The 22,418-nt window shown below is 35.1% G+C and overlaps 1 protein-coding gene across 1 annotated transcript; it reads right to left on the reverse strand.

Moving 5' to 3' along the window:
• Positions 1–19,635: 19,635 nt before the first annotated feature.
• Positions 19,636–20,779, reverse strand: LOC115883573. Its single transcript, XM_030901933.1, has one exon. The coding sequence runs from the start codon at positions 20,447–20,449 to the stop codon at positions 20,000–20,002; it is 450 nt and encodes a 149-aa protein (XP_030757793.1). The 5' UTR covers positions 20,450–20,779; the 3' UTR covers positions 19,636–19,999.
• Positions 20,780–22,418: the final 1,639 nt, after the last annotated feature.

Below are 22,418 nucleotides of genomic sequence, written 5' to 3' on the forward strand. Positions count from 1 at the left end.
TGCATATTTTAAAAAAGAAAGACAATTAATTTTCCATAATATTTTTTCCTGAAGTTAAAACCAAATCTTCTTTTATATATTACAATATTTATAAAATAAAATTATATAAGAGTTTCTTGCCTTGAACTGCTAATATAGAAATTATTCCACGCTGTGTTCGTCATAATGGGATCAATCTGCTCTCACTGACCGGTTTCAGGGCCCTACCCCATCATCAGGTGAGCTTGAGTATTTCCACAAAAATGATGGGGTAGGGCCCCGAAACCGGTAGTGAGCAGGTTGATCCTCATTATGACGAACACAGCGTGGAATTAATTTCTATATTAGCAGTTCAAGGCAAGAAACTCTTATATAATTTTATTATATACCTAAAAACTGCAAGAAATTTATTTTCCATTAAATATTTATAAATATACCCCGGTGGGCCTAATATGTATGTTTTTTTCTTATACCAATTTAATAGTTACTTCCAAAAATTAACAATTACTTCTACTTTTTTTAAACAATCTATGGGTGTTGCATCGTCGAGCGGACATAGGAAATCCCATGTAAATTTTAATGGGGTCAATTATTGACTTCCCTAATTATTTTAGAGAATAATTCTATTTAGGTTTATTGAAGAGCACTAAAACCCACCTTTAAAAAAAAATAACTTTAGATATTTTTGATTAGCCTGTTTACGAGTTATCGCCGATTTCTTTTTACATATTTCTCTTTTCTTATGGCCCTGTATTTACTTATGAGCACCAGTCAAGGTAAAAGATAACTGTCAAATGAAGTTGTCATTTCAGAAATTTATCTATTTAGTGCTTTATTATTATTATTAAAAACTCATACCTACATCGAAAATATTAGCCATGAATTACACTACCGAAGAAAAAGTATTGATGATTAAATGGTATTATCAAGGAAATAGTTATCAAAAGGTGTCGGACATGTTTGCTGCTCTGTATCCGAATAGACCGATACCTGAAAAATCTACAATCGCAAGGAATATCCAGAGATTTGAGACCAAAGGTACTCTAATAAATAACTGCAGATTTGAAGCAAGGCAGGAACAAAAAGAAGATGCAAGAAATGATACCGACTTTGAAGTTTTATTGTGCGTGGAAGGGAACGATGGAAAGATCAGCACACTGGAGGATGAAATTTCGCCAAATGATTTCTTTCTCTGGGGCCATTTAAAAAACAGAATATACAAGGATAAAAAATACCCAAATCTAGACGAGTTAAAAATGCTATTTCTGCCGAATGCAATAGAATTTCAGTTTACCAACTAGCGAATGTATCGATGGAGGAATATTTGAACATCTTCTTAAATCCTAAAGTTCTAACAATTTAATAGTACCTAAATTAATAAGTTATTGAATATTGTAATAATACTATAATTAACCTTGTAATTGATTACTTTATTTTACTTTAATTCATATTAATTTGTATTTATAAATACATCTTTAAGATTTCCGATGTAGGAATGAGTTTTCAATAATAATAAAGCACTAAATAGGTAAATTTCTGAAATGATGACTTCATTTGACAGTTATCTTTTACCTTGACTGGTGCTCATAAGTAAATACAGGGCCATAAGAGAGGAGAAATATTTAAAAAGAAATCGGCGATAACTCGTAAACCGGCTAATCAAAAATATCTAAAGTTATTCTTTTGAAATGTGGGTTTTAGTGCTCTTCAATAAACCTAAATAGAATTATTCTCTAAAATAATTAGGGAAGCCAATAATTGACCCCATTAAAATTTACATGAGATTTCCTATGTCCCGTCCGACGATGCAACACCCAGTATAATTTTAATTCGCACTAATTTTAATTTACCTAGATGTATCATAACCAGTAGAAAATTCAGACATTCTTCGCATTTTTTATGTATTCTATAATAATTTTACACTTAATTACATAATGATTCATTCACTGTTCTTTTGGTTTCATCCAACCAAGACCAATAAAGAGTCTTTTTGTGTGAGAAGGAATTTAATAGTACGAGTAGGTTAGACTAAAAAATCGATGATTGAGCCACGTAAAATGCTTCCATCGTATCTAACAACGAAATTAACGATGACATGGTAATTTTAATTTGAACGTCACTGGCATAAATAAAAAGAAAATTGCGGCAAATAGCTTTAATTAATGAGTCACATTTTTTTTTACTTTTTTACTACAAAGTTTACTACATTTAATTCATTAATTTGATGAATTATAGGTTTCATAGAACCTCCTTCTGGTGTTAGTAATTGGGCGTCTTATAGTTAAGCAATTGCATCGATCGACCTACATTCCTATCGGTAAAGTAGGCCAAGACGCGCAACGTTGTTCTGCCGAAAATTCTTTCGACAAAGCTGACGAATCCGGCGTGAAAAAACGTCAGAATCGCGACCGGTTACATGTAGTACCGAGCGTAGACGTAACAGCCGTTACTTTTACTGGTTTACTTTATTTAGTACAAAGGACAACAGGTGAACGTTGTATATTGAAACCAGAGCTCATCCGAAACTTTGTAATTTTTTTTTATGAGTTGAACAGGTTCATTTTTTTCGACTTCAAAGGTACTACTTTAGTATTCCACACAATGGATAAAATTACAAGGAACGTGCTCATTACAGGCTAGAACAAGTGACATTATAACCTCACGACAATGGTACCAATTCATACAACACAATGGCGTGCCATCGAGACTTATAATCGGCACTGCTATGCCGTAATTGGAAGTCAGAAAAATAAAATACACGAAGATCTGTTAGGTATATATGGCCGTATACGTGATATTTATGTAGAGGTGATTTATGCAGATAAATAGTAGTTGATAAATTTTGAAATATAAGGGTATTAGTTATAGTTATATAAAATAATTGTTGAAAGACGAATGTTTTTATTTCTGTATATGAGTGAATCCAAAAAATTCAAGTCGCCAATTCTTCATTAAATACAGTAAGATGCAAAAAAACGAGCATTTTGTTTTTTGTCTCATGTCAACACATGTCTTGATTAATTTTAATGAAGTAATTAATTAATTAAATTTTAATGTAAGTAATTTTTTCAATTATCATTACATTTTGATGTTACTTTTCAATATGACGAGGTGGCTTTGGTGACTATTGTCATGTTACGCTGCATTGGATACTCTATACTAAATGAAAAAAACGTTAAGGAGTACCGATAGAGTCCTGGTTTTAATAAACATAAATAACGATAAAAAAGCAACAAAAACATCTTGTTATCGACGCCTATGATCCTTATGATAGGCAGTCATTTTCACGCCGTGCCTGCACCCCGTGTCCGCTGATGTTTGCGAGTAGCGGAGTAGTAGGCTTTGGAAACAGTTGAATGTCAGAGATTGTTGATTTCGGCCAGGAGAAGACATTGTTTGTCAAGCTAGTGAGAATTTTATTTTAAAATATCAATATCTGTTAAATATATTAATCTCCCGATTACAATCTGTAATAAGCAAGTATACAAACAGGAAAACAACTTGTAAAAAATACCCTAATATTTTTTATTGCCTCCCTTGGCTGCTGTAACTGCTTATAAACGTTCGTTCATACTGTTTGATGATAATGAGGCTGCATATATCATGTTGCGTTATGTTTTCCCATTCTTCATTAAGGACCAAGCGAAGTTTATTTAATAAAGCTGGTGCCGCTTTGCTTGCCTTCTGCCAAGCATTTCAGAAACGTCTATTTATGTAGATATTATGGGTTATTATGTAGATTATATAGGTGTAGATAGTCGAACATGTTGGACAGTAGTATACATATAGCAAATAATAATCACCAAAGTCAACTCGTCATATTGAAAAATAACATCAAAAAGAAATGATAATTAAAAAAATTGCAAATTTTTGGTGGCTAGTTCATTACGCTCTTAAAAATTAACCAGGCATGTACAAAATGTTCAGGAGAAATGGTTTTAAATTCTTCCACGGGGTGTTTTAAAATTAAGGTAAAACAACCCTTCGATTAACCCTGTAAATAACCCAATAATAATTTTCAAATAGAAAATAATGTTCTTTTATTTGTAGATTCAGAAACCAGACGACATAAATAGAACTACATCCTCTACAATCTCGTCTACTACAGTCCAAAAATAATCATCCATTTCATTTGTAACTGTTGCCGTTAAAACAGCAGTTATGTCTGGTTCGACTCAAATGGGCTTACCAGCCTTACGGTTCGGACCCGTGAACTGAATAAGTAAATATAGTGCGTAGCTGACCTAGTTTTGCGTATTAGAATCTATAGCGACCAACGAGAGAGACCTCATGCAACGCAACATCGACTAAAATATTTCAGTAGATTAACATATTTTATTTATTCGTTCCTGAAATATAATTGGGTCATTATGGTGACATAATTTTTACTTTAGTGCCTGTTGCGCAAGTGGCCCAGTCACAGAGATATAAGTAAATCAAGAGGGGTTTACTTAGAGTCATAGTTATTACCGGACAAAAATATATTAACGGATATTTGTATCAGACACATGGCAGACACTCAATCATATTCAAATCTAAAATGCCACCCTATCTAAAGAAGAAAACATTCGACCAATGTGTACTACCAGTCATGACCTATGCATGCGAAACACTTAAAGGACACTTCAAGACATTATCAGGAAACTGCAGGTCGCACAACGCTCAATGGAATATGCTGGAAATACTAAGAGAGACCGTAAAAGCATAGACTGGATACGAAAAAAGAGAGAACACAGAGGCAAAATTCCTCAAATGGCAATGGGCAGGTCACCTGGCAAGAAGAACAGATAAACCATAAAAATTACAGAAAGGTACCTACGAGGAATTAAGAAACCTAGAAGAAGACCGAACCTGAGATGGGACCATGATATTAGGAAATTAGCAGGGATATATTGGGCCCGCATAGCCACCACTAGACAACAATGGGCCCAACTACAAAGAGACTATGTGAGGGAGGCTACATCATAATTGCAGTGAGTCATGAGGTGTTCTGGTGTTTCCCCATTTCACCCACAGAATCTGCAGCCGTTGTTTTTTAGCTTGAATCTATTGAGATATCAATTGAGGCGACAAATTGTTCTTAACGTATGGTCCTAAAGTTTTGGGAAAATTTTCATCTGGTTTGGTTAATTAGGTAGTAAAATGCATTTAATGAAGTAGTCATGGTAATGAAATGTCATCAGTCATGTCACTTCAATAAACAAAGCAAAAGATTTTGGGTTCTGCTTCTTAAAATGTCTTATAAAACTGATCTTCGTCGAGGAGTTTATAATCTTGTTGGGCGAATGGCGAAACGAGATATTGTCGTCATTTAATTATCGGGATCAAAACATTAGCAAATCGACAATTTATCGCACAATCAAAGAATGTGAAGAAGGGGTACCATGTGTAAATTTGCCTAAATCCGGTCGGCCGCGGGTTTTGAACCAAATAAGATAAGGAAGACTAATTGAAGCAACAAAACACAAAATTGGGATCTCACAGCGAAAACTGGCCAGGAGATTTAATATGGTGTTTAGAACCCTATCAAGTAACAATATTGTCTTCCGAAAAAGGAGGAAAACTCCAAAATATACAGAGGCCCAGCTAGAGAGAATTCCGAGATGTTGCCGCGCGCTGATGAGAGTGCATTTCGTCAACCAGTTGATCGTGATGGACGACGAGAAATATTTCACACTGTCCAACTCTGAGATGAAGGGCAATGATAGGTTCTACACGGACAATTATGAGAATGTCCCTGATGATATGAGATTAAAAAGTAAGAAAAAGTTTGAGGACGAAATGTTGGTATATGGTGTGCCATTTCTGAGGCTGGCTTCATCTTACATCCTTACATTGGCGTTTTTCGGGGTAAAGCTTTAAATGCAGAGCTTTTTTTATAGAGAATTGTCTCCCTAAACTTCTTCAGTTTTTGAACACGCATCATGTGGATGACGAAATAATAATTTGGCCGGATCTCGCTTCATACCATTACGCGAGAATCACAAGGGTCTGGTATGAAGCGAACAACATCAACTTTGTACCGAAAGTAGACAATTCTCCTAACCTACCTCAAGCACAATCGAAGAGTTCTGGGCAATATTGAGTCGGAAAGTCAACAATAACGGGTGGGACGTACAAAACGAAGAAAAATTGCGACGCCGTATATTCAGAAAAATTAGAGAAATCGACGCCGAAGTTGTTCAAAAGATGATGCAACGCGTCAGGGGAATTAGTCTTAGGCAAAGCGAAAATACCGGTCCCTTGTCCACTGTTTGAATTTTACTTTATAATTAGGATAGTAAACATAGGTTGTTGAAAAATATGATAAAAATATAAAACTATTTTTATAAGAGTTGTCAGTTTCTGAATTTTTCCCAAAACTTTCGGACCATACGTTACTTAAATCTAGGGAAATCTCAGTGGAGTGTTCTCTCCTTTTCTAGCTAGATTGTTTGCCTTTTCATTACTTACTTGGTGAGCTGGCACCTAGAGTTGGAGGACTTTATTTTCTTTGCCTAATTAGTTCAACTTCCCTAGGATATTCTTTGACCAGGTTCGAATTGATGGAGTGAATACGGAAAAAGAAGTAGAATCTTAGGGAATAGATAAAGTGACACTTTTTTTAACAATATTTCTCTAACCAAGTCCAGATACTCTATCAAGATCGAACACAAATCTATATACCTCGACATTATCTATGTGGTGTTCCACTGTAAGTACTATGGAACAAGTACCCGATTGTAGGTTATGATATGCACGGCCGGTGAATGTGTCCTATTAAGTAACGTTTCGTAACTTATTTACACATACGTACTTAACGCTACAACCTGTCTTGAGGTCGTGCGGTTTAGCTTGGTACTCGATTACCTTTCTCTCGGATCAGCGTTCAAATCATAAAATTCAGCCAGGACAGTGGTCGGGTACTTTTGTGGTTTGACCATAGATATGAAAAGAGATTGATGTGGTTTGCATAGAGTATGTCCCCGGATTGTCTTTACAAGAGGAAAAACTTTTTTATTATTGACATTTCGAGAAAAATGTATTTTTCATAAAAAATTTTGCTTGTTCTAAAATGGTTAATCCAGTTTATATATTTTTTCAAATTTCCATACCGTTTTAGAGAAAATAAAAAAAATATTCCACTGATTTTGAGGTTCTGAATGAAGCTTAAAGGGCTCGAACTCACTGACGACCAGGTCGCAACGACCTGCCCGTCGGCTGGCCGGATGTATTGCTTTTTAGCTGCGGCCAGATGAACGACCAGTTTCAATAGAGTTGTCAAATCTAAAGATTTGACAACCAAAGTTTTACCAACTAGAAAATATTTTTTCAGAAATGTTAAAATATCCGAGTTAACTAAAAAGCGAAGTTGTTATTCACAACAAACAAAAAGCATTGTGTACGCGCGACCGACAAAAAGGGAGATATTCTGTTTCTTTTTTCTACTGATATGGCGCCCTTATCGACTTTAGAAGTAAACATATTAGGGCCATCGTAAAAGAAGATCGTCAGACACTGGCTCAAAAAATAAGCAGGTAGAAAGTTTAGCTTCCAGTTATTTCAATGTTTACAATATTACGAAGAATCTACAACAGTAATTACTTGTATTTTTATGAATGTTTAAGTTACTTTCTTATTTTTTTTTTCAAAATAATGTACCTAGTAGAAATATAGTCTAATGAACCCTGTTTGAAAAACGTTAAATTAAATATAATATTTAAAATACAGTTGTCCTCCTTGTACATGACTACAATACAACTAAAAAAACTAATTTAATAAAAAAACAAGTGGTTGTAGAAAAACTTTAAATATTATTTTTTATTTTTAACATCGAAACTCAAAGGTATAATAACAGGTATCATACCAACCATAAATAGAGTAGGTACGTCATATAAAAATGTTTTGAGTTTTTACTAGAATCGACCCTTGATAAAAAAAAGGGATTAGATTTAAGTTTACCTTTGATCCAGTCTGTATACTATTTCTTTGTATTTTCTGCACGTGTGCAAAACCTACACCAAAACACTATATCTTATAGAAAATAAAATATTGTACCTTGAATTTGAGGGATTTCATCTGAAAAATTATTAATTTGCAAGAAAACCGGCAACAAGCAACAGAAAATAATAATATTTCCGTGCAGTCTACTGGTCGCAACGACCAACGGACGGCCAGGACGTTAGTGTGCGCTATATCATTTGATGCAATGGTTTTAGAGGTAGCTGCGGCCTGGCCGGTGCGACCTGGTCGTCAGTGTGTTCGAGCCCTTAGGGTTCCATTTTTTTCTTTTAAGATACAGAACACTAAAAACAGGAAAGATTCAATTCCAAAGCTTATCTTGGAAATAAACAAAAACGTGAACTTGATTTAAGTAGGCTACTAGTACACATTTTCCACACCTATTAAACTGAAGCTTTTTCCGTGAAAAACCTTAACAAATAACTCATTTTATCCATTTTGGTTCTGGGAAAACTGCATTTATTGTGATTGTAATCTGAATTGCATTTCCTCCAGTTAATAATCAAGGAAAAAAATTGATGTTGCGTTATCCATATCTTTGTTTACGCATCTATGCTTCTAGGAATGCCTGGTCTGCCACATGACCTATTTGTTCAACTAGCACTGCGTCGTGCTTGCAAAACAGACAACTTTCACACGGACCACAGCCTAGTCGCGAACGGACTTAACGGACATTGTTAAGGTTGCATTTACATCGGTATTTTCGACTCGGTTGAAAGATATATTACACAGGTAATATTAGATTTAATTATAGATCTTTAAAAATGGCATATATGGAAATTAGTATATTAGATTAAGTTGGATTCTTTAGGTGGATATTAGATTAAGTCGGATTCTTTAGACCGATATCGGTTTGTTCCTCTGCGATCTTTTCAGATCTATCCTCTTGTGATGCCTAGTAGTAGTGGGAAGTATCGAATGAATACTATCGAAACATTCGATAGTTGCAATTCATTCGAATAATTCGATAGTTAATAAGAAAACATTCGTTGAAAACTATTCGAATAAAAATTATCGAATAGATCCGTCATCTGCCTTGAAATATTGTATTCTAGTAATTCGGCAGCAAAAATCATTCATTTATAAAATTCATTCATTTATGAAATTCATTTATTCGTCAGGATCGATAATAACTGAATTTTAGTTGTCGCCCGGCGACGTAGGTTTCTTTCCGAGAAGCCCGACAGCGGTCGGTGGCAATGCTATGAAAGAAGCCGGCATCTTTGATTTTTTGGGGAGTAAGATATAGATAAGGACACATTATTTTTTTTTTATTGAGGTGCTAGTATTTACACAGAAAATATATTATGAAGGGCGCTGTTGCCATATTTTGGTATTAGTTGATAGAATATTATTGTTTGCGCGCAAAGAATATTATTGTTTGGCGTTAGTTAGTTAGCGATAGTATGTCTATATATTCTGCATTTTTTTTATGAATATTCTGTTGTTACACTGCAATAATACTTGTTATTTTGTATGTAGGAAAATGATTTTTAATGTTTTTAAGCAAAAACTGGTTTAATAAATAATAATAACAGTAATAATTTGTTATACCTATTAACAACAAAATTTAAAATCATTTAATATAAATATTTTTTTTAAGTAGTAGCAAAATATAAACAACAAATTAGATGTCAAAATTATTTATAGTAGATCCTATTTAAAAATAATATAGTCTCTAAATTTTTTGTGTGTGGCAACGTTGGTTTATAAAATAATAATAATTACAGAACTAATTTGTTATATTAACAACAAATTTTAAAATCATGAAATATAAACATTTATTAATTTTCTAAGCATGCAGTGTAATGGAAGGAAAATATAAATAAAAAATTAGAAATCAAAATTATTTATATTAGGTGCTTTATATTACTATTTAAAAATAATATTTACTTTTACTGGCATTTACTTTAAAAAATAAATGAAATATTTCTTCGCAAAAAACTACATGTAAGAGAATTAGCATAAACAAAATACAAACATCGTTAACTTTTTTTTAAATTGGCACGTGTAAAACTTTCATTTTAATTTTCTCACCCCATAGTTTGAGTTCGATAACCATTTACTTAACCACATTACTTAAATATGATTATTAAGTTCAACTAATTCATATTATTAAAACATCTAAAATACAAATATGTATTTTTAAAATTAATTGTAAGTTCATCTCATCTCTCTTAAAAATTGCTACTTCTCAAAATTTCCCATTAAAAAATAGCAATATTAAAATTATTTAGCAATATTAAAATTATTAGACCATATACCATATAAAATTAAATAATTGAAAGATCGGACTACGGAAAACCACACAAATTTTCGGAAAAATTTTGACCACCTGCACATGCCACACAATCGTCAATAAATAAAATTAAAAAATAACTACTATTTTAGTATTTTAACTATTTTAATAAACGCAAAAATAGCACAGTATTTATACGGCGAAGTTATAAAAATTTGGAAGAACTAATAATGCACTGACGCATACAAAAATCAAACGAATAAATCAATAAATAAATGTCATTTATCAAAAGCATTCGATAGTCGTGGCTCAACGATAACCATTTAGTCGCACGGCGAGGTTGTCACATATGCTTTAGTATACAAATGAATGAATGATTTTATTCGAATAAAACCATTTGATAGTTAAAATCATTCATTCATTAACCATTCGATAGTCTAATTCATTCGATAGTTCCCATCGCTAATGCCTAGGTTACACTCTCCAGTCCAAACATATTCAAAAAGTCTAAAAACTTGGAGACTGAACCCTCCATGTAGCTCTTTGTCACTGGATTGAATGAATGTAGGAAAAAGAAGTTCTGTTAAGGAGTATGTTAGGGAAAGGGATTAATCACCGCGACCTTGCATATCTATTGTGTATCCTTCTTGAGTTTTAAAGGGTATATACTCATCATACAGTCTCAGACAACAGGCAAGTTTCTTTCGAATATTTTTTCTCAGGGCTTTGACAAACGCCACAGAGACTAGTTCTCCATCTCCGATATCAGTCATACCAAAATTTATGGCACAAGTGATTGTCATCTCGGCCCACTTAGTGATGAGGTGTTTCCCCATTTTCCCCACAAAATCGGCATTCGCCGTTGTTTCTTAGCTTCACTCTACTGAAGTGTTCATTGATTGTGTAAATTTGTCCTGTCAAAAACCTCGTGCTAGTGAGAATCGGAAGATTAATCTTTCTTAAATCAAGGAAAATCTTTGATTTTTCTCGGTCGTAAGTTCCGAGAAATTTCTTCGAGTGTTTTAGACCGTTTTGGCTTACCATTCAATAATACTATACTACAGACTGTCGCACTAACTATAAAATTGTCCCATTGTTGCCAAAAGTCACTAACTCACTTTTTATTACTTCCGAGAAAAATGCGTCTAAAGATGAATTGCATTGCATAAAAATGTTATAGTTAGTAACTATTCGGTATTAAAATACAACATAAATAGCCAGAAATCGTAGTTAATGACTTTTTCAATCGATTCTCCGCTTCAAAATACAGTTAGTGATTGAATTTTCAGGTTCGGAAAAATGTTAGTTAGTGACTTTTGGCAGCAATAGGACGAAATATATTCTATCGTTTCGTGTTTTGTAGTAAATTGATCATACTCCAATATGGTGTCTGCATTCTTTAAATTCCTTTCGTAGACACTGATCCAGTAGACGTACATTACACATAATGTTTATTTATGTAAAATAATATAGGTTACATTTCTAATTTCACTTTTACTCGATTTGATATTGAATAACAACACACGTTCCACATACTCTGCAATTTTTTTCATCATCACCATGTGTGTGTTTGTAGGTCAAGGTTTTTTTTACGCGAAAAACACAATAGAACACGGATCGCAACAGATCTTAGATATTACTTCGAAATGGTTTCATGCCTCAACTAACCTACTACTATCTTTTTCGTCACATCTCTTCATCATCCGTTACTTTCACTAACATTTCGCTCTGTTGATTGAGCAACAAGCGACTTTAAAATGTCAATAAAATAAATTGGTAGTCTTGGTTGACAGCCAGCATACGTTTAAGGTAGCTTCCATTTAATTTAATAATAATATATATAGTAATGGTTATTTAAGAAATAAATGAAAGGAATACATTAACAAGCTGCTACCTGACAGCGAAACATATCTTCTTTGCTTTTACACTTAGTTTATGTGGAACACAAAGTATATTTTTATATTGTACATTTAAAGGGTAGGTAACTTAGCGAGTTCTTTGATTTTTTTACAGTATTCGTTTAATTTTGACGGTTTTCTCATGATCCAATCATGAGGTTAACTGAAAATGGACCCTTGACTGTATCATATATCTTTTTTTATAAATTTTGTCCTGTTAAAAAACCCGTGACAGGAATTGACAGTGTCCTGTTAAAAAACCCGTGACAATCCGGAAATTGTTCTTACTTAAATCATTTCAGAGATTTTTCTCGGTCGTAAGTTCTAAGAAATTTCTTCAAGTGTCTTAGATCGTTGGAGGATTCCCATTCCAGGTTACGGATGGAGTCTTCCAGGTTCTTGAGTTCCGCTTTAAGTTGGTTTCCACTTGGAAAGGAGAACGGTTCTCGGTCCAGTTAGTGAAGTCTTCTTCCAAACCATAACTGAATGGATTGAGCAAATGCTCAAAAATCGAGTAGCAACGACCTCGCTCAGTGGTGAGTCTGTTAGGTTTCTTCCTGGCAGGGGATGCCCGAGCGGACGACCTGATGGCAATCATCGATGCATGAAGCAAACGAGGTTGAAGCACAAGCATACGCGGACGACCTGGTAATCCTAGTAAAAGGACACAAAGAGGAGGACATCTCCTCAAAAATACAGAGAGTTCTAGATGCAATTCACGGCTGGTGCACACTGGAACAATTAAGTGTAAACCCACAGAAAACCGTGATCATACCATTCACCAGAAGAAGGAAAATAGACAAACTGAAACCGCCCATTCTTCTTGGGGAGACAATTCCGTTTGCGGAGGAGGTTAAGTATCTAGGATTAAACCTGGACAAAAAACTTCAAAGCTGGACCTCTCATCTGGAAAAAAACATCAAAAAAGGCTTGCTATGCTCTATGGGCATGCCGCCGAATTTGTGGTAGAAACTGGGGATTAAATCCCAAAAATATGTACTGGCTATATGTGACGACCATCAGATCTATTATCACGTATGGTGCAGTTGCCTGGTGGCAGAAAGACAACCAAACAACGGCAAAGAATAAACTGTCGAAACTACAACGACAAGCATGCTTAGCGGTGACTGGTGCCTTCCATTCCACGCCGTCAAAAGCTATGGAAACCCTACTCGACCTACCTCCTCTTCAAAGTCTTTTGGAAAGAGAGGCAAGATGGTCTCTAAATATAGCACGAGGAAGCCAAGGAACAATCATGTTCATACAAAACCGGCTAGTAGAAGAACTACAGTCGGATGAGATTCTGGGAATGGTTTCGGGTATCACACCACAAGTCCAACTCTTGACGCGCACCTACAACGTCCTGTTTCCGAATAGGGACGAGTGGGATAAGCCGGGAAACGGTTTATTACATGCGGAAATGTGTTGGTACACAGACGGATCCAAAAACGAAAAAGGATCTGGCGCAGGAATTTACTGCAGCAGTCCAAAGACTGAGATCTACCGCAGTCTTGGAAAACACACCACAATTTTCCAAGCTGAGCTATATACTATTGAAACCTGTGTGCAACTGCTGGTAGAACAGCAATACACCGGGAAAACAATATGCATATTTTCGGATAGTCAAGCCGCGCTGAAAGCACTTGAGGCAACGAAAAGCACGTCTATGATGATTCTTTATTCTAAGATACTACTCAATATATTAGGAGATAGGAACAAAGTGTCGCTAATATGGATACCGGGATATGTCGGCCTAGAGTCTACAGGGACATGAACGTGCTGATTCCCTCGCCAAAATTGGTGCAGTCTCGCCATTCGTGGGCCCAGAACCGACACTTAGCGTTCCTAAAAATCTCGCAAGAGACAGGCACTGTGAATGGGTTAGGGTTGCGACGTTCCGGGACTGGAATGACAGTCCCGAAATAGAACATGCCAAGAAAATCCTAGCAGGGCCATCCAAACATAGAACAGGAGAGCTCCTAAAGGCCGGTAGGAATGGAGCGCGTACGCTCACTGCAGTGTACACGGGCCACTGCCGGCTGAGATCTCACCTACAGAGGATGGGACTGGTGGAAGACGCTGAATGCCGACTCTGTATGGAAGATGACGAAACAATGAAGCACGTTATGTGTACCTGCCCCGCTGGGGCAGTACCAGGTTTGAGATGTTTGGCAAACCCATGCTAGACCTATCAGACCTAGGAGACATATCGCCCTCAGACATAACGGGCTATGTTAAAAGGCTGGGTCTTGAGGGTGAACTTTGACGCTCTTTGTATATTAGAGCTCGTAAAAACTGAGCCACAATAGGCCCTCGCGGCCGCAGTGGAGGGTCCCATGGGACCCACTCTTAGTCAATACAATACAATAGTGGAATCTTCACTCCTTTTCTAGCTAGATCGTTTGTTTTTTCATTGCCTTCTATCACTTGGTGGGCTGGCACACAGAGTGGAAGGCCTTCATTTTCTTTGATTAATTTGTTCAACTTCTCTGTTCGCTCCTGAAACGTTAATCTTTTTTGTCGATTAGGCAAATTATTAGGCAAGGTGATTTCTGTGTAGATTCAACGCAATGGTTTAACAGTTTCGCAGTTTACAAAAAGTATTTTTGTTATTTTGTAGATTTCTGTTCCAATGACGAAAAAATTAGACTTTTTTCAAAAAATGAACCTTCGACAAAGGTATAGACATTATTTTTATTATACACCAAGCCTAAACAATCATGTCAGGAATATATTTTTATATATTTCAGTTTAAATACGTAAACAAAAAGTACCAAGAAAAGTATCTAGAATAACTCACTCTTTGTATCTGAAGTATTTAAAAAAATTACCAAAAAATAATCTATTAATAAATGTTAAACGGAAATAATTAGGGTTTTCTCAGGTCACCATGACGCAGTGCTTGTGATCAAGGTTGATTGACTCTGTTGTATTTTTAAATTTGTCTCCATTTAAAGAAAACCTTCCATAAAATAATCAATTTTATTCATATATAAGAATATAATAAGAGTCTCGACATAATAATAATTTTAATTTATCGACCAAGTACTTTAAATCCGCTTCAGTACAATTTTTGAATATGTAATGGCAAGATCAATGAATTCGTATTGTTCTGGTTATAGAAGTTACAAGGCAATGTATTTGGTTCGCTTCATAGTTCGTTTAGATTTGGAGGATAAAATATTTTAGCTGGCCTTGTTTAGAATATTATCTTCTACTCAAATGGCACCTAATATAGTTCATACCAAAAAATTCTTTTAATCAAAATATTTTAGGAAACAAAAATAAATTAATTATAAATATTTAAACAGTTATTATTTGCATCAACAAAACTCACCTACTTAACAGCACTTAAGGGAGATAAAGGGCCATTACTACCGCTTTCCCGTTCAAAATACGGCTATTAACCTATCTTGTCCTCTTCCTCCTTCCTATTACTCTATAAGAGTATTGTGACATTATGATATCGCATTTATGGTGTCTCTCCATGTTGTTCTGTCTTGCGCAGCAGTACTGGCCTCGTGCAGACTATGACCTACTATTGTCTTCATTTGGTCCACCCAACGGTTTGGAGATCTCCCTCTAGGACGTTTCCCGTTCACTTTTCCCTCCACAATTAGTTTTTCTAGGCCATTGGTGTTCCTGGATATGTGTACAACTTCGAAACCTGCTATTTCTGTTGTATTCGTGGGTTCTCGATCGATAATCATTAATTTTGTTTTTCTTTTATTTAGTTTTAACCCATATCTCTCGCTGACCACCTCTAATTTGTGCAAAATGGATGTTAATTCATTAGCGAAGGATGCGAGTATAAGTGTATCATCTGCGTACCATAATTTTTTTATTTGTTTATCGCCTTTTATACGAACATAGTAAGTTAAATAAAATCTTGTAAAAAATAATAAAAAATATGAATGGTAGGTTATATGGTATTTCCAAAACAATTCATTCATTTATAGAAGCTTCATAATCAGGTATTATTTAAAGTAATTTTGTAATTAGCGCTATCACCAGAACAGACGTAATGCTATGTGCGAAGTTCCCTATGCAACCATCGAATGACGAAACGCTCGGTTTAGCAAAGCCTCGCCACACGCTTCTAATTAGCAAGCGAAGGTTATCGCACACAAATGCAATTTTTTACGTTCTATTGACGTACTGCATCGACCGACCAAGATAATTGCATTTGGGAATTAATAGACTATTTGTCCAGGTAAATGTCACTTTCGGTTAATTACTGATAACCCAATCACGAATACTGTACAAAGCACTTGTTGAAACCAGTTTTATATTGGATTTTGCTAAAATTCAAAGCAATCTCTGTTCTTCAGTGGCTTGTCAAAGAAGATTGGCGATAATCACAGCGAATTCTTCTCGTCTTTCTGTTGTTCTGGGGGGTGTTTAAAAATGCATACCTGTCCAATATCTTCAGCAGCTGTTTTTCTGTGTATACTGCATGCCTTGGCGCAAACGGATACGTAACTCTCATTTTACGCTGTTCCTAATTGACTTCTATGTAAAATGTTCTTTTCGATGAACTTTGCAGAGCGAATTGATCAAGAGAGACTTTGCTTTGAAAGTTCTCAAATTTAGTTTTAAAGTTTTGGTTACAGGGCGATTCTTGCGTTATATCATTATTCAGTCTAAGGGCTTTGTCAAGAGCCAGTATCTGAGACGGTCTTAGAGAAAGTAGTTCTCCGTCTCCGATATCAGCCGTACCAACGTTTATAGCAAGAATGGTTGTCATTTCGGCGCGAAGTGATGAGATATTTTGGTGTTTCCCCATTTTCCCCACAAATTTTGTAAAAACTTAAAAGGCAACAGTGTAGATTAATGATAGTGTAGAATTGACCTGTATCGAATCAAGTTCTTTTAGCGGCTGCTTAGCTGTCTAAGAACTAGAAACTTAATGTTGTATTAATGATTATAGTAACATATTTATCTCAGAATCAAAACAAGGAAACAACATGTTCATATTTTCTATGAACTGTTAATATTAACATTAAGGAAACATAGTACTAACAATAATAATATTGGGATACGCAATATTATCAAGAAATTTCAAGTACAATGTTATCACAAAAAAAAATATAAGGAAGTATAACATTCAAGAATATGTGCCGAAAATAACAAGGAGACCAGGAAATGTAAACCAAACGTCAACTATAAAAAATTAGCATTCAAATTTTCAGAAACTGCGTTGAAGTCAGCTGTAAAGTAATGTTGTCATTAATAATTTACAATTATTGATGTTATGTAATTTGTGTGAAGGTCAACCTAGCATATTTGTCTTACTAATATGAATCGTTTTAATAGCCTTACATGATTGACGAGTATGTAGTTATGTCTAAAATTGTAATGAAACCAAAGAAATATTTTCATTTTGTAGTTTCTAGCAAAGAATAAACTCTCTTTATAGATATCTTAATCCTGCATACATTGATATACATTAGTATTAATTTAAATGTATATTTTATCCAAATGCTTTCACTGCTTTCTTTTAACCTTGATTGTAAGACTTCAGTGAACAGTACTAAGTGGTTATACTATTTCTTTTTTTTTTCTACATTTAAGTGATGACTTAATACATATGTCAAAAAAATCTTGTAGCCTGTGAATATCTTTATCTTAGTTCCTTTTAATATAAATCATTTTAATGAAATTTTGAGGCAGTTTTCCAATAAAAAGAAATGAATTTTATTTGACAGCAACAATCCATTTTTGATTTTGACATATATTATTATAACTCCAAATCAAATGAACATGCAGTCACTAATCTCTTTTTTATCTGGTTGCCAAGTAATTGAGAGAGTTCTACAATACATGACGTGACGTTGAACGATGGCTGAACATTCCATATCTGAAAATCGAATTTTTATACCTTCCTCAACAGATCGTCTTTTGTGGAGTCATTAATATTAATGAAACTTTCCCCTAAATCGACCTATTTACATTATAAGTCATTTAAAAATTCGAATAACTCCTGTCTAGTATTGAATATGCCCAATAAACGAAACCCAAGCTAGAAACGCCCCAAATAACCACACAAACGATAAATAAATCGCTGTTATTTGCTTTAGGCCGGTCTCTCTAATGACACTAACAATTATATTCCAATTATCACACAGAAAAATGGAGATAGTAGGTTAATAGCGTGGTTTCCCATTGTCTATACAAAACTTTGAAGTATTATTCGTTCTAAAATCGTTAGAATTTCGAAAATAACTTATTATCATCTATCGATAACATTTTTCTTTAATTTTCTTAATATCTCTCATGACGACAAGCTTTCTTTGTTTGATAAAACTTTTGAAAAAAAAACAAGAATTTAATCGATAAAATTGCAACCTGTTTGAGGAACAAAGGTTCTATGCACTCCCGATGCACACAAAAGCACTCGTAGCTGATACGAATGAAAAAAAAACTAAAGCTATTCAAGATGTATTAAATCAGGATCTATAAAAAGCACAACCGAATGGGTTTGGAAGTGACGTCACAATCGAGCGGCCGTGCATTTTTAAAATGCGTCTCTTCATAGGTGCTTTTCCGTGCATGCGCATTTGGTTAGAGTATTAATAAGTTCACGAAGGAGATTTTTCAAACCGACCAATGGAAGGACAGAGAACAATGCAGGAACGAAAGCATTATGATTGTTTCAATGTCATTGTTCTCTGAAAATCTATTCTATCAACTTTTAGATGCTTATAAAGAACAAGACGCTCAACTGTAAGATTGGACTACGATATAACAAAATGCATGAGAGCAAATGAAAGAAGAATATGCAAGGCAATAGATTAAAGTTGAAGACTGGATATCTCCAATATTTGCGAGGTTATGAATTAAGGTTTGTTATTTGGTACATTTAAAATCAATAGAGCTCTAAAAAGCCAACGAACACCATTACATCCCATACAAACATTCACTAACTTGAGGTCTTCTCTGATAAGGGGGTAGATGCAGAAACCATAAGCAGAGGAAGCCAGAGAATTTGACTCCTAAACAGTTAAAATACACATTACATACTGTAATTTTCGAGATTGTGTTTTTTGTTTGGATATCAAAAGAAATCTTTTTATTTGGATTACTGGAAATTGCGAGAAAATAAAAATAACGAGATGCAAAACAATGAAAAATTCGTGATAAATAACGATGAGTACTTCACAGACAGTTCCTTTGTCTTAGAAAGCGGATTTCTCGATGTTTTTAGACGCCAAATACCGGAATGTACTACGCCATTCAGCAGAGGCGAGAAAACGCAGTTTACACGCTTGTAAACAAATTAAGTCGAACATCGCTCGATGTTATTGTGCTTTTAACTAGATAAACACGCGTGAGGAAGGAATTGCGATGTTGCAATCTATCAAAAAACGTGAAACGAGTACCCGATATCAAGGAAATTTGATTTTTTTAGATAAATTAATCTCTTGGAAAGGAATAAGTACTTTTTGTTATCACCATTTATTAAAATAATTACCAATTAAAGTATTTAAAGTGTTCAAATAAAACCATTATATTTTGTTAAATGTAACTATTTATTGGTCAATAATGTGGCAGCTATGTAACTAGTTCACACAGATCATTATACACAGTTTTGCACTTTATTTGTAACCTGTCTGTCTCTTTATCTTTAATTTTGGATTTTTACCTACACCTCACTTTTAAAATCATCTACTTCAAAAAATCAAGAGATTAGGATTAATAGAAAAACATGATGGTCTAAGTACATTTAAAGTAAATAAATCCCATACTATAGAGTATGGGATTAAAAATTAATTTAATAATTACAGCAATGATTCCCAAAGTGGTTCATGTGGACCCCAGGTCAACAGAGGATTTGGTTTCTAGAGTATTTAGTTCCAATTTTGTATGCTCAATAATTGTGTTATAACTTCAACCTGACGTTTTCTCTTGGCGTGAATGTTAGTTTGCTTTGTTTACGTACCTCCTTGCCATTGGGGTGAATTCTTATAATCACTTCGTCGGTTTCCACGTGATGCTTCATCACTTCTCCGCAAATCTCCCTTCCGTTGAAGGTGACGAAACACTTTTGGTGGCACACCAACTCAGTACCTAGCACCGATTGAAATCCAGGTCCTATAAGGTCATTTTCGAAAAACTCCGCAGTGGTACGACCCAAATTCCCTTGCCTCGAATCGAACCGAACCGTATACCGGGTGTTCGGCGTCAGATTCAGGCAATTGCTGTTCGATTCCACGTTTGCCGGAGTCTTGACCGCTTGGATCACTCCGGAATAGTACTTGCCGTCCTCACCCGGAGCACAAACGCGCGTACCGATGATCGAGCGCTTGGCGATTCTCTTTCCGGTCGACATAGCTGAAGGAAGAGTTGAGGTGACCGGCACTGAAGGAATAAACTCCGAAACAACAGAAAGTTTTGAAGATGAAGCGGATGACACTATGCGTTATCGGTAAAGTACAATCTCCGGACGAGTAACCTTTGCACGGATTGCTGCTGGGGGCTGAAACACTCTACGGACACATCAAGAAGCGAATCTGTGGTTTTGTTATCGTAGGATATGCACATACTTGTCGTTGGGGAACCGTTTTGGTGACGAGAAGCCAGGCGAACGGCTGAATGACGACTAAAAGCGGAGAGCGGCCGGCCGGTACACGCTGCGCTTGTAAATTGTAAACGAACAACAGCTGATTGCTGCGTTGCCGGCGGCTACGCGGGGAAAGTCGTGTAAAGCCGCTCTCAGATCGAATTGGACGAGTACTGCGTCATATTCGTGGCAAGCGTAAGGGTACGAACATAGTGGAGGCAGGTTTCTGCTTTCCGGCAACCAGCGCCGTCTCTGGGGACCTATTCTTGACCACTCGCATCTTCAAATATCGCTCGCATCTCGCATCTCCTAAAAAGCCATATAACAATACACAGATGCGTAACTTTGCGTATATGCATCACGTGTATTGTATATGGCTATTTCGGAGAGGCGAGAAGGATTCCGAAGTAGATAATTAAGAGGAAATTTACCTGATTAACTAACCTAACCTAATCAAACCATATCCAAACGCACATAGGTGTATTTGGTCTATAAACCTGGCCAAAAGTGATATTTTTTTATTTTCATTTTTTATCTTAACTGAACACAAATCTGTAAATACTAAATGTAAGCACGTTTATTAGTTATTAGCTTTTTTAAGTCGTAAGTTGACTATCAAATAAATAATATATTTCAGTTAAAAGTATGAATTATCTTGAGTGTATTCTGAATATTTCTAAGATTATAAAAATAGTGGAATTGTTTGTAGTGCTTTTTTTGCAAATTGTTCATAATAACTGTCATGATGGATACAGAGCCAGCTTTGTTTGTTGGCTCTGTTCTGTTTTATGCCATATTTTTATTTTGAAACGTTTCCTTCTATTCTATTTTTTTATAATGTTTTATATTTAAAAAATCAGTGGCATTTTTATAAGGTGTAAGACTATTCGGCAATATTCCGCATGGAAATTAGTATCCGTTCAATGCTTAAAGTCTCCAGCATTGGAATATGCACAAAAATCTTGCCAATATTTGCCACTGCCAAAAAAAACATTGATTTAAATAGATTCTTAAAGGAAATAGTCTTTACCCTATTAACACCCATCCTCGCTCAAATATCGTCTATAATATACAAATTACTTTCTTGTTCTAGCATCCTCATCCAATTGCTTGGTTTTGCACAGAATGGCCCTATTTGATCGGTGGAAAGGGTTTCAGAGTAGAGGAAAAAATATTGTGTAGGAAAAACAAAATGGGGTTCCATATTAGCAACCTCTCCTCTAATTAATAATTAATATTACTAGCAAAAAAGCAAAAAAATCATAAAACATAATTTTGGCCAACTTTTAGTTCTTAATACCCCCTGTGCGCCGTCGGCGCGTGCAAAAGCAGAAATAAATAAATTTTCGTTCCGGTAAAAGCGAGAACGCCGATGAACGCTGGTTGACGGTGCCTGCCTGCTTTCACTGTGAACTAGCCGATTTGATAACACGCTTTAATTTTTCAAGGTTATAAGCGCGAGGCGGCGCGGCGCGGCGCTACTATGTAACCATATACAGGGTGTCCCAGAAATAAGTGCAAGTATTTTAACTTAACTGGTAGTATAGTTCAACCCCAGAAACACGCCTATGAGGTTTTTTTCTAAATAATTTTTTTTTGAAAATTCGGAATTTTTTGAAAATATTTTTGAAATTTTTTTGCAATTTTTTTTAGTTTTTATTTAAAAAAAATAGTTTCTTGATAATATGGCAACATAGGTAGTAGATTAAATTTACAAGAAAGAAAATCCAGAAAAGAT

Source organism: Sitophilus oryzae, unplaced genomic scaffold, assembly GCF_002938485.1.
Source record: "Sitophilus oryzae breed Bouriz unplaced genomic scaffold, Soryzae_2.0 scaffold_1947_pilon_pilon, whole genome shotgun sequence".
In the NCBI taxonomy this organism is placed as follows: domain Eukaryota; kingdom Metazoa; phylum Arthropoda; class Insecta; order Coleoptera; family Curculionidae; genus Sitophilus; species Sitophilus oryzae.

Coding starts and splice junctions, on each gene's coding strand:
- LOC115883573 (XM_030901933.1), bottom strand. CDS start 20,449: ATGTCGACCGGAAAGAGAATCGCCAAGCGCTCGATCATCGGTACGCGC.